Here is a 14111-nt window from a genome sequence, read left to right on the forward strand (position 1 = left end):
ATAGTGGAACGAGGGGGCAGGAGACATCAGCGGAGAGGTAAAAAGAATTGTTTTCTTTCTCGTCATCGTCCAATGTGGTCGCACAAGTGATATTAGCAGACATCAGCGGAGAGGTAAAAAGAATTGTTTTCTTTCTCGTCATCGTCCAATGTGGTCGCACAAGTGATATTAGCAGACATCAGCGGAGAGGTAAAAAGAATTGTTTTCTTTCTCGTCATCGTCCAATGTGGTCGCACAAGTGATATTAGCAGACATCAGCGGAGAGGTAAAAAGAATTGTTTTCTTTCTCGTCATCGTCCAATGTGGTCGCACAAGTGATATTAGCAGACATCAGCGGAGAGGTAAAAAGAATTGTTTTCTTTCTCGTCATCGTCCAATGTGGTCGCACAAGTGATATTAGCAGACATCAGCGGAGAGGTAAAAAGAATTGTTTTCTTTCTCGTCATCGTCCAATGTGGTCGCACAAGTGATATTAGCAGACATCAGCGGAGAGGTAAAAAGAATTGTTTTCTTTCTCGTCATCGTCCAATGTGGTCGCACAAGTGATATTAGCAGACATCAGCGGAGAGGTAAAAAGAATTGTTTTCTTTCTCGTCATCGTCCAATGTGGTCGCACAAGTGATATTAGCAGACATCAGCGGAGAGGTAAAAAGAATTGTTTTCTTTCTCGTCATCGTCCAATGTGGTCGCACAAGTGATATTAGCAGACATCAGCGGAGAGGTAAAAAGAATTGTTTTCTTTCTCGTCATCGTCCAATGTGGTCGCACAAGTGATATTAGCAGACATCAGCGGAGAGGTAAAAAGAATTGTTTTCTTTCTCGTCATCGTCCAATGTGGTCGCACAAGTGATATTAGCAGACATCAGCGGAGAGGTAAAAAGAATTGTTTTCTTTCTCGTCATCGTCCAATGTGGTCGCACAAGTGATATTAACAGACATCAGCGGAGAGGTAAAAAGAATTGTTTTCTTTCTCGTCATCGTCCAATGTGGTCGCACAAGTGATATTAGCAGACATCAGCGGAGAGGTAAAAAGAATTGTTTTCTTTCTCGTCATCGTCCAATGTGATCGCATAAGTGATATTGGTAGCTGCATTGTGATCACAAGCGCCTAACACACCCTATGAAAGCACCCACACCAAACAGAAAATGCGCCGAGGTATCGCATATCTCGCATGCTTAAAGTCAGCCTGCAATGGAGGGCACTCGTGAGACTTGGATGGTAAACGAGCTCGACCTATTGGGCGGCACCACATGTACCATTTTTTTTTTTCAGATCTTCCACCGTCTGGTTTACATAGATTTCTTGGACATTATGAGAATCCGGGAATTTTGGGTTTCGAAAGACCAAACTAATGCGGACGCCGGCGGTTCCATTCAAAGAACATAGGTTAGCGGAAGTTGTCTAAAAAAGCTGTAAAAACTATGAATTAGAATGATTTTTCTCTCTTTCGTGCCAGTAATAACGTAGGTAAAAGAACCTGTTTTTTTTTTCAGCCGACCATCAAAATGATGAAAGGGCAGCTCCAGCGCCTGCATGAGCCGTATAGGAGACAACTGTTCCACTAGAGGGCGCTGACCCCACACAGCGGCGCGCGCTCCTCGAGGCCTGCTTCCAGAAGAAGTGCAAGACAGCGACGATGGAAGACCTGCCTTCGCCCATTGACAGCGGTCGTCCCGCGACTCGTACCCTCATGTTGCGGAGTAAGCGACCGGCAGTCACCTGCCTTGGCTGCGCATGCGGAGTGGCTGTGGCCGCAGCCACCGCCGCGCTGGCCTGGTTCGCTGTCCACTGGTCTGCCGAGCGGGTTGACACTGGCGACACTGGCAAGACGTTCTGTTGCCCCAGCGAGGCAGCCACGCTGTTCACCGCCATCGACAACAAGCAGCAGCCGTGCAAAGATTTCTTCGCGTACGTCTGCAACAACGCCCTCGAGGACGGCCTCGTCCAGCGGGACGTGGCACTCGACGCTCTGGTGAGCCGTTTGCGAACGGAGACTATACACTTCTAGATTCCACCAGGGTGCACTAGCAGAAAAAAAATGATGGTCGATTTGCGCAGATGGCCAAATGCAAATTAGGTGCGCAAGCAGCTCGGTTTTCACTTCGGTTCCGGTGTTCAGATCCAGTGTTCCCGGATGGCAGTTTCTCGGATAGCGATAATGGGTTAACGTCAATATATCAGGGATTGGTCATCCTCTCCATTCGTAGATCCCTGGGAGTCTTCCTAACCCTCCAGGCGCAGTTGTGCCACTGCCCTTCTATGGCAGGTGCTGCCATCGGTGGGACTTGGGTTGCTTGGGTTAGGGTGCGACCGAGGTTGCTCATCCCGAACAGCCTCTCATGATTAAATGAGCTGCTGCCTGACACGGTGGACAGGTTGCCCACCACTTTGTGGGCACGTGAGCAGCCTGCCACCACAAAACCGGCTTCAAACAAAAAGGAAAACAAACAAACAAACAAACAAAAAATGGTTAAATGCGGAGAATGGCCACTATACGTGCTAGCGCACTAAAAGAGCACAAAACGAGAAGAGAAATAATCGATGCATAAAACATCAGGAATATCGGGTTTTCTTTTTGTGCTCGCCTAGTTTTCTGGTTTACCCTGTGCAACTGTTGCAGCATCTGGCAAGCCTTACAACATTGATGTTTCGTCCACGGAGCCACTACTAGCGCCTGTATCTGAAGTATGCGTTAACTTTCTTCCGTCCCTCGGGCATTTGGAACAAACTGCCGTGATTTTCTAATTGCAAATGTCTTCCTTTTCGTAAGTATTGCAAGCGAAAATAGCAGAGACTGTTTCAGAGTTATCGTGCGGAAATTTTAAAATCCACTATGCAGCCAATAATTCTAACCGGTATTGATTTGCCAGCAATTTTTATACCTTGTCGATGCGCTCCTTTTTTTGGAGGATTTTGGCGACAAAAAACATTTTTCCACTACTAAGGTGATCGCACTAAACAGTCTCGTGGAAAGCCGTTTGGCGTGAACGATATCAAATTCATGACTTAGTCAGCACTGTAGACCTGGAGCTTCTCGGACTTTCAAAGCCAAAACCATGTGCCTAGTATAAATAAAAACTCCGTGTTTCTCTAAAATGTGCCGAGAAATCCGTTACTATTCAAAAGAGCATTCCGTTTTGCGTAAATGATTTATATGTTCAATAATAAACGTATGATTGCCAATAATGGCAGTCTTGCAAACTGTTCTGTTTGCATTTGGTTGGATTTTATAGTGAATTGCTATTGCACTTCTCAAGAAGAACCCAAACGTTCCTTAATAGAAGCTTTCGTTGCAATTAGATGACAACAGTTGACAGAATGGGTATCAATTCGAGCGCATTTGGCAGGTATTATCTGATTATGAAGGACAGTATACCAGTATCCCTCAAGAGGAAAGTATATCACAGGTATTTTTGACTGGTACTTTGACTGGTACTGGTACTATGAGGCTAAAAAGTTAGCTGGGACAAGGTGGCCACAGCTGGCATAAGATTAGGTTAAATGGAGAGTTATAAGGCAGCCCTTTGCCTTGCAGTGGGTGTATTAAGGCTGATAAGAATGATTTCGATTTTTTTTTGCGTACTGCCGACGACATCATCGGCAGCTTCTCAGCAACCGCAACCTAAAAAGCGGGTTCCCTGATAATGTTTTAGATGGAAAGCACAGGTACACATGTGGTGTGTTTATGCGCCCGGGTTTGAAACTTCTGCTGCATATACCACTCGAAGCCGCCATTTCGAAGTCGTCGGGCGAAGACGTATACTACGGTCACGTGGCCTCAGTTGAACAATCACAACTAGCGCCCGTTTCTTTAATAATAATAATAATAATAATTGGTTTTTTGGGGAAAGGAAATGGCGCAGTATCTGTCTCATATATCGCTGGACACCTGAACCGCGCCGTTAGGGAAGAGATAAGGGAGGGAGTGAGAGAAGAAAGGAAGTGAGAGGTGCCGTAGTGGAGGGCTCCGGAATAATTTCGACCACCTGGGGATTTTTAACATGCACTGACATCGCACAGCACACGGGCGCCTTAGCGTTTTGCCTCCATAAAAACGCAGCCGCCGCGGTCGGTTTCGAACCCGGGAACTCCGGATCAGTAGTCGAGCGCCCTAACCACTGAGCCACCGCGGCGGGTTCGTTTCTTTAACCGCATAGATAAGATTTTAATTTACTAGCAAATTAACGCGGTACTTTTCTCATTTGGAATAAGGATGGCTTAAGACCAGGGACGGGGTTAACAGGACATACTTGGCAGAGGCTTTGCACTGCAGTAGGTGTAGTTATAGCTGATGATGGTGATGAAGAAAGATGGCCAGGCCTTTTAACCTGCACACATTTCCTGAAATAGTGGCCAGCGCAGTTGCCATTGAATGTCAATCAACCAAAACCTGCAAAGACGTACCATCAGGAGACTGAACAGCTGCTACGATCAGGAACATCTCTGCATCATAGCCGCAGCATGGAACGGTCAAGTGTGCAGACGGCGCGTTTTGATCTACTTGAGGCATGTGGTGAGCGATAAAACTATCTTCGGTTTAAAATTTCCTGAGCTTGTGCAATGGATCGTAATGCGCTGCATACGAAACGGTGCACAAAAGGTGGCGATTGACAACTCTGTTCTTGAGTTCCACCAGATTTTATTTACGTCAGAGAATGGCGCAATTATGTAATGCGAGTGTCCTTGAGTGGCCGCTTTCACGGAAGAGTCGAGTTCATTCAGGGCATCTTTGTAAGTTTCTTAACAGATATTTAATGCGGCGCTCGGCTCTGTGCCACTGTTATTTTTTTGTTTTTTTTTTGCAGTGGGTTGTCACCTCTGACATCATCAAGGGCACCCAGGACTACGGCAGTGAGGCTGCAGTCGCACTTCATACCCTTTACACATCATGCCTCAAAGAAATATGGCAGCAGGATCAGCGAGCCAGGCATGTTGCGGCGGTCGTGCTAGAAATAGCCAACAGCACCAGGCACATGAGTGGCGCAAGCCTGCTTCGTTTGGCCCTCACGGTGGAGAAGCGCTACCGCCTGCCGTTCATCTTCGAAGTGAGGAGCGCGACCGGCAAAACAACGCGGCTCACGTTCGTTAGATGGGCACGTCGAGTCGTCCAGTACAAACATAACTGCGATGCTTCCTGCTACGACGTCACTCTTTCCATCCTTAATTCGCACTTTGGCTCTAATTACACCAGTGAGGACATCTCGAAGTGGGAAGAAAAATTTCCGCGTGTCCCACGAAGACGAACGGCCGTGTCTTTGACAGAGATTACGGACGCTTTCGATCACATCGAAGTATCCGAATTCAAAGCCATATTAAACGAGTTCCTTATAGACGTTGAACGCGCGAAAGTAATTCTTGTCACAGCTAAAGATGGCCTCTTTGCGGACATTCGGGTTTTGATCGACATACAGCATCAGCCGCTGGCATTGTTGTACTTGCTGCTTCTTGTCTCCCTGGAAGCCATGCGCTACACTCAACAGGACAACAAGCTAAGTTCACCCAATATGCGTAGCGAGGACATCTGTCACGGTCACGTGCGGATGAGCTTCCACCTGTGGCGCATCACTTACGTGGCAGCACTGGCGACACCCGCTAAAGACCGCCAGCTTAAAAGCATATTCGAGGCCACGCGCCGAAGCTTCATTGACTACGGCCCACTTCGGCGGCTGGTGGCGGCCGGAAATGACACCGATCACTTCCGGGCCCTAGTCGGCAACGTGTCGCTTATGTTGCCCGGCGACTTGGTCTTCCGAGAGCCACCCGTGCCACGCATGACCTCCCATGGCTTCGTCCGGAATTTTTTCTTAGCTTTGAACTTCGAGTTTGACGCTAAAAAGGAGACAGTGCGGCAAGGGGTGCCCTGGTTTCGAGAGAACCCGGACAACAGAGCGGCAGACCGTATGTTCTTCGCGAACGATACCACTCTGTATGTGTCAACACTGGGGTACGGGTGGCTGAGTTCAGGAACCAACGACCCACTGCTGGCCGACGCTGCGGTGATTGCCAGCCGCATGGCGGCTTTGCTGTGGCTTGAACTGGTCGCCTGGAGGGGCTGGTCACGGGAAACAGAGGCGGCTCTACAATCCCACAGGTGACGTATGTTAATAACCCGACGCTAATTAGGAAAGAAAGCATTATCGCTCTTTAAAGAAAGCCTTATTGCACGGAGTAGGCGGTTTTCATTACGGCCTCCATCACGATCGAGATAAAATGTGGTCCACTCCTTGCACGCTAGATACGTGAAAATGGTCAGGCAAGGAGGTGTCGGAAAGTGCAAACAGAGGCTGTCCGCAAAAGATTCCTCGCGAGCTGTCAATCATAAGTTGTACGTCAAGGTCGTGTGTTCGAGTCCCGTGAAGGACGTGGGTTCGAGAATGAAAAGAGAGAGGGAAAGGAAAGGGAAACGCTTTCGTATTTCGGCTTGAGCGCAATCTTGTAATCTCTTTTTCTCCGACGCCTCTCATGCACCGCTTCTGGTCGATTGTAGGTCTTTGATAACATCAAAACGTTTTAAGCATTAGTCGTTTAAGATAGCCTTTTGATGATTTTGTGCCGTGAAACCAAAAAGTACTTCGTCTTAGCCCGTTCATTTCTTCTTTGTCTTCTCACGTCTGTAATTCGACAGTGTAGACCATGGTGTAAAGATTGTTTCTGCACATTGGTTGAATGATAAGATATTGTATACAACAGAACACTGCCCTTAGTAGACCGTGGCACGAAGCTACACACAAGACGTGCGCATAGGTAGGAGTGATTACATGATATAGGAACGCAGTGATTGCAACTGAATGAGCTCACAGTTGGCTCACTACGGCACTCATGCATAGCGCGATAATAAGATTGTGTGGTTTCCTGAAACCGCCTCTACCGAAACGCAACCAGAAAACATGTCGTTCCCGCTCTTATCAACACATAACGTGTGTGTTAGCAGCGCTGCAAACAGAGCAGTGAAGAGAAATATATTTCTGTATATATAATTGGTTTTGGGGGAAAAGAAATGGCGTAGTATCTCTCCCATATATCGTTGGACACCTGAACCGCGCTGTAAGGGAAGGGATAAATGAGGGAGTGAAAGAAGAAAGGAAGAAAGAGGTGCCGTAGTGGAGAGCTCCGGAACAATTTCGACCACCTGGGGATCTTTCACGTGCACTGACATCGCACAGCACACGGGTGCCTTAGCGTTTTTCCTCCATAAAAACGCAGCCGCCGCGGTCGGGTTCGAACCCGGGAACTCCGGCTCAGTAGTCGAGCGCCCTAACCACTGAGCCACCGCGGCGGGTTACATGGGCCAGGTTTTGCAGTTTTACGCCGTTTTCCAGCCCTCTGTGCTTTATTTGTTTAAAAGTGTCAGCCGCGGATGACAGTCCAAATCTCATGACGTTTAACTAAGCGGCCGTTCGGTGTTAACGAAGGAAGTCGTCTGACAATCGGTACACCAGTTTTCACAGCAGCTGCCGATTGTAACTCTACCAACCAGAAATGCTTCGTACTGGAGAGTCCGTTATAACAGCGACTAGTCAATGAGGTGAACGGGTCGATAACTTTGTACTTTCTTTACTTTGCTACTTTGTTCAAACTACGATAATCGACGCAGAACCCGATACTGCCATCTTTCTATTGACCACTAAAACCTGTGCTTTTCAGGGCCTCTCCACCGTTTGGAGGAAGAAATAAATGAATGTGAAAAAAAAAGTCTGGCGACGATCCTGCGTCTCATTATAGCCCTATGTACTATCGGGAACAAAAGTTTTCGTGGCACGAGGTCTAGGAACAACGTTTATTGTAGCTCCACCTCCCTACCTAAACGTTCCTTCACCTGGGAACAATATCAGACGACTGGGTAGTGAGGTAAAGCTACACAATAAAAGTTTTTGCAAGAACTCCCGTCCCGCAAACTTTTGACCACGATAAGTATACCAGCGGCAGAGCGCCGAATTTGTAATATGTTAAGTTATGTGCCATTCTTTATTGCTCAATGCATATATATGCAGTATAGAGTGCTCTATACGCAGAAGAAAGGTTTGATTTTGACGCTGAATAATAATTGTTTTTTTTTGGGGGGGGGGGGGGGGAGAAATGGCGCAGTATCTGTCTCATATCGTTGGACACCAGAATCGCGCCGTAAGGTAAGAGATCAAGGAGGAAGGGAGAGGTGCCGGAGTGGAGGGCTCCGGAATAATTTCGGCCACCTGGGGATCTTTCACGTGCACTGACATCGCACAACACACGGGCGCCTTAGCGTTATGCCTCCATAAAAACGCAGCCGCCGCGGTCGGGTTCGAACCCGGGAATTCCGGATCAGTAGCCGATCGCCCTAACCACTGAGCCACCGCGGCGGTTTTTTGACACTGGACGCTTGACCTTTTGACAGAGAAAACCATCTCCAAATATGTAAAATCAGCTATTCTGGACTGTGAAAAAATATCTACGCTTAAAATTCGGAAAATAACAAAAACAGGCTCATAGCTTTCTCTTTAAAGGTTATGTCTGCCAATACTTTTCGTGCAGGGAATGTGTTCTGAGTGCCTCACGCTCAAAGTACCTCGAAGCCGCGCATCCCGTGGTGGAGCTCAAGATGGGGCTGCAAGTGGCCGCCATTGTCGGGGCTGCCGGCACTGCCCACGACGAGGCCGTCACACCAGCCGCTGCAAGAACTAGCTGGTACACAATGCAGGACGCCTGGAGCCTCTTCCGGATGTCCGAAGCCCAGTTCTTCTACGCTCGCTTCGCCTACTACCACTGCAGCACCGATCCGCAGGCTAGAGCTTTAGTGAACGAACTTGTCAGGGCCAACATTGACTTTGCCAGGGCATTTCAGTGCCCGCTTAGCAAGTACGCGGTTGAACAAGGAGACTGCGTAAACATTACTGTGCCGAAGAGTTGACATAGATTGATGTGAATCTTAGGCTGTGGATGGCCCAGGCGCCTGGTTAATATGCGGGATCTTTATCAGTGCCCGCGTTGTCCATCGTATTTTTTTTGTCTTCATGGAGAGGCTTTTGCGCTAGGCTACTCTGCAAGTGCGTGATCATTAGACTTAGATATATAGAATCGTATGATTACCTAATTGCTCTTTTCAGTTATGTATGCTGCTTACCATGCTTCACCTTTTTTTTAAAGTTACTAGGCATCTCTCATATCTACGAAGATTCATACAGACAATGTTGCATTTCGCGCCACGAGTTACTACGCCACTCGAGATTCCTGGAAAAACGCATACGAGCTAACGTGATCAACCACACGATGGAGTATTGCAGCATGCAATTTTCGGAAATTAGGAATGTGAAGATAACTCAACATTATACTTACTTCCAATATAGCTGTTCTGGCGATTAAGCTTTAGAGATTTGTTTCCTTGTGAGGCTTCAAACACGCCAAGTTAAAAATCCCGCATTTTCAATCTTCATGTGATAATAAATTCGGTTCTCAGCCCTTCTGCCGGCTAAAGACCTCGCTCATCGAAGCATGCCAGTGAAGCTCAGCCTTATTCCTTCCGTAACTGTTATTTGCGGTGACTTTCAGGGCTTTTTTTGTCGCATGTACTACTGGACTTACTGTGGATGCAGGAATGCAGGTTACACTTATGAGTTGCGCTGCCATATTTCAGAAAATGAGAGATTGCTCCGATGATGACAACACAGGTTCATGGCCAAAGGCCGTCATATTAGCGCGGCTTTTTGCATGCAACCTTTGTGTGCCTACCCTGAACACGCTCTCAGTGATCACTGAAAGCGAAGTGAGCAATTCGGCGTACAGAGTTGAGCAATGCACATACTGCACTGTGTCCTCTCTTATCCGGTTACGTCCGTCTGACCTGCAGTGACGATAAAGCGCTCGTTATAATAATAGCTATCGACAGTTATACTAGCAGATTGTGCGCTTGTGCCATTCTTGATTGCCTTAAGGAGGATGGAGCAAAATAAGAGGGTGAGGAGGAGTGCACAGGCAAGAGCGTGTAATGCGGTTGCTTAGCGCCGCGCTTGCAGTGCGAACACTGATGTGAACGGAGAAAGGTGGTGAGAACAGCGCATGCGCGAGCGTTCTTTGCACCGCTGAGAGCCCCATAGGTCTGTACGTCACACCGACGTCATTTTTTCCACCTCGATTTACTCTTCGGAGAGAATGGAATAGAACGGTTACCGGAATGGTTATGTTCCTGAAAGAATGAAATATTACAAAACACTTAAAGAAATACTCCTGCAGCAGAAATGTTTTTCACCTCCAAGTATTGTGTCTTGATAGCTACCGCTGCTTATGAGCCCGCCATCAGACCCAAAGCACACTCACGACGTCATCCCTTTTAATAGAGCGCGCTAATGAATTTTCACAGCTGCGTGCACACAGGAGCTGGTGTACGTTGAATCTGCAGTCTGTCAAAAGTATACAGCCCAAGGGGTTTGCTTCGAAGCCATGCAGCAGGGCTTCTTAATCACATTTGAAAGCCTTATAAGCTTGTGAGGGTTGAGGACCTGAGTTCCTCCTGACTCCACGAGATTAGGGTCCCTGAGTATGCAAGATCAGCCGTGCTGCAGGGCTCAGAAGCAGACCCCTTGGCCTGTACACTTTCGAGAAAGGCTGCATACTGTACGGTGTGGATATGAACGAATGGGGACGTCGCAGCACGTTTATAAGGAGCAGAGTGAGGCATCGTAGACGCTAGAATTATACCGCGCTTGCGCGCTCTGTAGCGAGCTTTCACTCAGTTAAGCGCATTACGCGGCGATAGTGTAATCATTCCCAAATTCACTGCGTTAGTAGTGTAAACACCTTTCTAGCCACAAGCCGCGGTCCTAGTCTGTGTGAAAAGTCCCCCCCCCCCCCCACTGCCCCCCCCCCCCCCTCGTCTTTTCGGTAAGGGCGTAACAAGTTTCAATCAACTTTCACGAACATTTTTAAAGCCAATTTGCTGTCTAACCACTGTGTTGTCTGCGAAAAACGGATGAGAAGAGGTGGTTATTCGGTTATTTTACGGTAAAAAAACCTGGGAGACGCTTAAGTTCCACCTTAAGAGTCAAATGCGAACGCGTTCCCTCATGGTCGAGCACCCGCTGATTAGATGGCACATCAGCATTCGAGGAAGGCGCAGACTCAGTAGGGTGCCTCGATGCCCTCGCCTCCGTTGGGGCGCGCGCATCGAGGCACCCTAATGGTGTCTTCGACTGGTCGCTCCATCCGGTTTGGATCTGGCAGAGTGGGAGCCGCTCTCGCTCCGAGCGCATAGCGAGACTGGTCAAGCCGAATGGTCTGCGAATTCTTAGAGCGGAAGCGCAGGAGGCAGAAGGGGGCCGTCACTTCCGGAACCCCGCCGCGGCACCGCTGGTGTCAACACGTGGTCGCACACAGTCTGCGTCGCAGTCGCCGCTTCTGCTTCATTTGTACCTGTCGCTACTTCGGCTGTCAGTCTCCGGCAAAAATGAGCGCCCCATGGGACCATTCTGGATATACCTCACCAGCCGAAGTCGTGTTGACTACAATGATCGACGGTAAGTCAGGCCTTATTTCTCTTCCGGACGAACAACGCGCTTCCGCGCCTTTTCGCAGCGGAGTTGTTTTGAGGGCTGCTGAAGTTTCTAGCGACGTACGACGCCGAAAGCAGCATTGTGGTTTTTTCCTAATATCTTGCGCGTTGGCGTGCGATTTCTAGTGTAAAAAAAATTGACAATAACTTTTGCTTATGGTGTGACTGTTTCCAACTTTGCGTTTTTTCCTTCCCTCGTGCTCCGTGCGTACGCACTGCACATTTTGTAGCAGCTCACGGAGGACGCTTGTGCACGTCTATTCCTAGCCTTACCATCTTCAGACAAACTTCAGTGCAATCTGTCTGCCCGGGAATGAATAATGGTCTTTGGTCGGCCGTTGGAATAAGCCTTCACCAATAACACTACTGGCGCGGCAGATAATTTTTTTCATGTGGCCAGCAGAAATGCGTAATCAACATATGAAGTCCGTGTTCATAACACCCGTGTCAACTGCATGTCTAGCATCCTGCACATACCTCGCGTGTCGCTACACAGCACACTCCCCGGGGTTTCAGCAGTGTGTGTCTGCGTGCAGCCTCTAAAAAGCGTAACTGGGTTGGCGGACACCTGAATCGTTCTGCGAGTAAACGGTGACGTCTACCTGCAAAACTGATGCAGTTATGCGCCTTTCTTTTTCTCAAAAACAGCGCAAAGTTTAGACCCCTTTCATTTTGAGGAAAGGAAGGCCGTATAACTGGCTATCTGTGTCAGTGTGCCTAAAAAAATTAACGTGCTTTCGCGCAATATTTTGGGCTTGACAATGCTAAACCACCAGTCATTTTTTTTATTTTGATATTTTCTCTACGCAGAGGAGGAAGACCATACAATGCCTGAAGTTGTGGACTCTTCAAAGAAGCCGAACGAAACTGCGGTGTCAATTGGTTAGTTCAGATACTAACTTTCCTGAATGCATGGTAATACCATAGCAATTCAGATGCAGTTGGCAAACCTAAGTTAGCTACCCTGCATGCATCAAATCAATTCGTCTTTCTGCCACTGTTATGCTTTAATGGTGAAGCTGCATGCTTATTTTTATGTACCCACCAAGAGGATGCCTTCATTTTACCTGGTGTGGTAAATATGCCCTAAAAAAAAGGAATGTAGAGAGCATGTATGCAATAATATATATCTGTTTGGTCATGCTTGAAAGTTTCACCTAGAGTTAAACAACACACATAAAAAAGGTCTTAATAAAGGTAAATTTCCAGGTATAATGCATATTTAAACCAAATAAACAACACTCAAACTTAATTGTGAGACTGAATTCAAAAATGCCTAGAGAAGCTTGTTTCACCTATTTCTTTTCAAACGCAGCTTCTTGGGATGAACGCCAAACAAAGCTGCTTCTGGACTACTATGCACGCTATGCCAGAGACGTGGCCCCACTCAAGAAATTTCGCAGCAAGCGAGCTATGTTCGAGCAAATTGCCTGCGATATGTTCGGCATTCCCGGCATTCATCGCACTGCTGTCCAGTGCGAAACACGCTTCAAGACAGTGTTAAAGCGGAAGAGGAACGAAGAGAAGCACAATAATACATCAGAAAATTCCCGCTGCCGCGTGGAATATGAGTAAGAGTCTGATGCCATAAAGGCTATAGATGACAGCTTGGAGCCGGAAGTCTTTCGCGGTGTGGACACCGTGAGGTATAAGAAAGCGTCGACTCGTAAAGCAAGTCCTCGACTATCAACCAGCGCTGACGTTCAGTGGTGATACCCTGTCTTTGATATCATCAGGGGGAGACTGTTCATTCGAAGCCGGTACAGATTCGCAGGACGAAGAGCCCAAGAAAAAAAGAGCCGACCGGAGGTTGCGCCCAAGCAACTCTAGAATGCAACACATGCAGTTGTTCTTTGACGAAATGAACAAACTGCACAGCGAGAAAGAGAAAGAAAAGGAAGATACAGAACAAAGGAAGGAGCAAAGGCATCAGGAGCTGCTAAAAGCTCATTCCGAGCATATGGCACTTTTGAAAACTCTAGCAGAAAAGGAGTAGCATCCAGAACTTGGTTTGAGGTGTACAGCCCCTGTGAAAAGAATATACCCCAAGGGGTTTCCTTTTAAGCTATTCAGTTGGGATCCCTAGCGCATCTAGCAGTCCAAAGTTTGGGAGGACTGAGGACGTGAAGCCATACCTTTTTCGAGAGGTTATGGTCACTGAGGATGCGTACAGGATGCCTCACAAGCAAACCCCCTTGGGCCGAATACTTTTGACGGGAAGTACATCTCCCGTCAAAACTGATTCTAATTTATTTACACACTTTTTCTAGCATGCAATAAATGTCTGCTCTGATCTCATTTTTCATACAATCGAAGCATGTCATTTGTAAAACACTTTGACAAGTAGTAGTAAATGGTTTATTAAAATAATAACAAAAAGGAAGGAAAAGATTTTCGCTAGCCCCGGCATCTGCCACCAATACTGAAGCACCCGCGCTGGGGCAGCGGAAGTAAAGGATTGCAGGCCGAATGGAGAAATGAAATGAAAGAGGTGAGGGGACAGGAAGAGAGGATAAGAAGAAGACTTAGTATACACAAAAACTATTTATACAATAATACGTACAGGTTGCATGCGTGGTGAGTTCATGATGA

General features: G+C 47.5%; 1 protein-coding gene across 1 annotated transcript; it reads left to right on the forward strand.

The window, feature by feature from the left end:
- Positions 1-1514: 1514 nt before the first annotated feature.
- On the forward strand, positions 1515-8934 carry LOC144104894 (uncharacterized). Its single transcript, XM_077638127.1, has 3 exons — positions 1515-1973; positions 4807-6092; positions 8510-8934. Exons 1-3 carry the CDS (start codon positions 1638-1640, stop codon positions 8883-8885), a joined length of 1998 nt encoding a protein of 665 aa, XP_077494253.1. The 5' UTR covers positions 1515-1637; the 3' UTR covers positions 8886-8934.
- Positions 8935-14111: the final 5177 nt, after the last annotated feature.

Source organism: Amblyomma americanum, chromosome 9, assembly GCF_052857255.1.
Source record: "Amblyomma americanum isolate KBUSLIRL-KWMA chromosome 9, ASM5285725v1, whole genome shotgun sequence".
NCBI classification, from domain to species: Eukaryota; Metazoa; Arthropoda; class Arachnida; order Ixodida; family Ixodidae; genus Amblyomma; species Amblyomma americanum.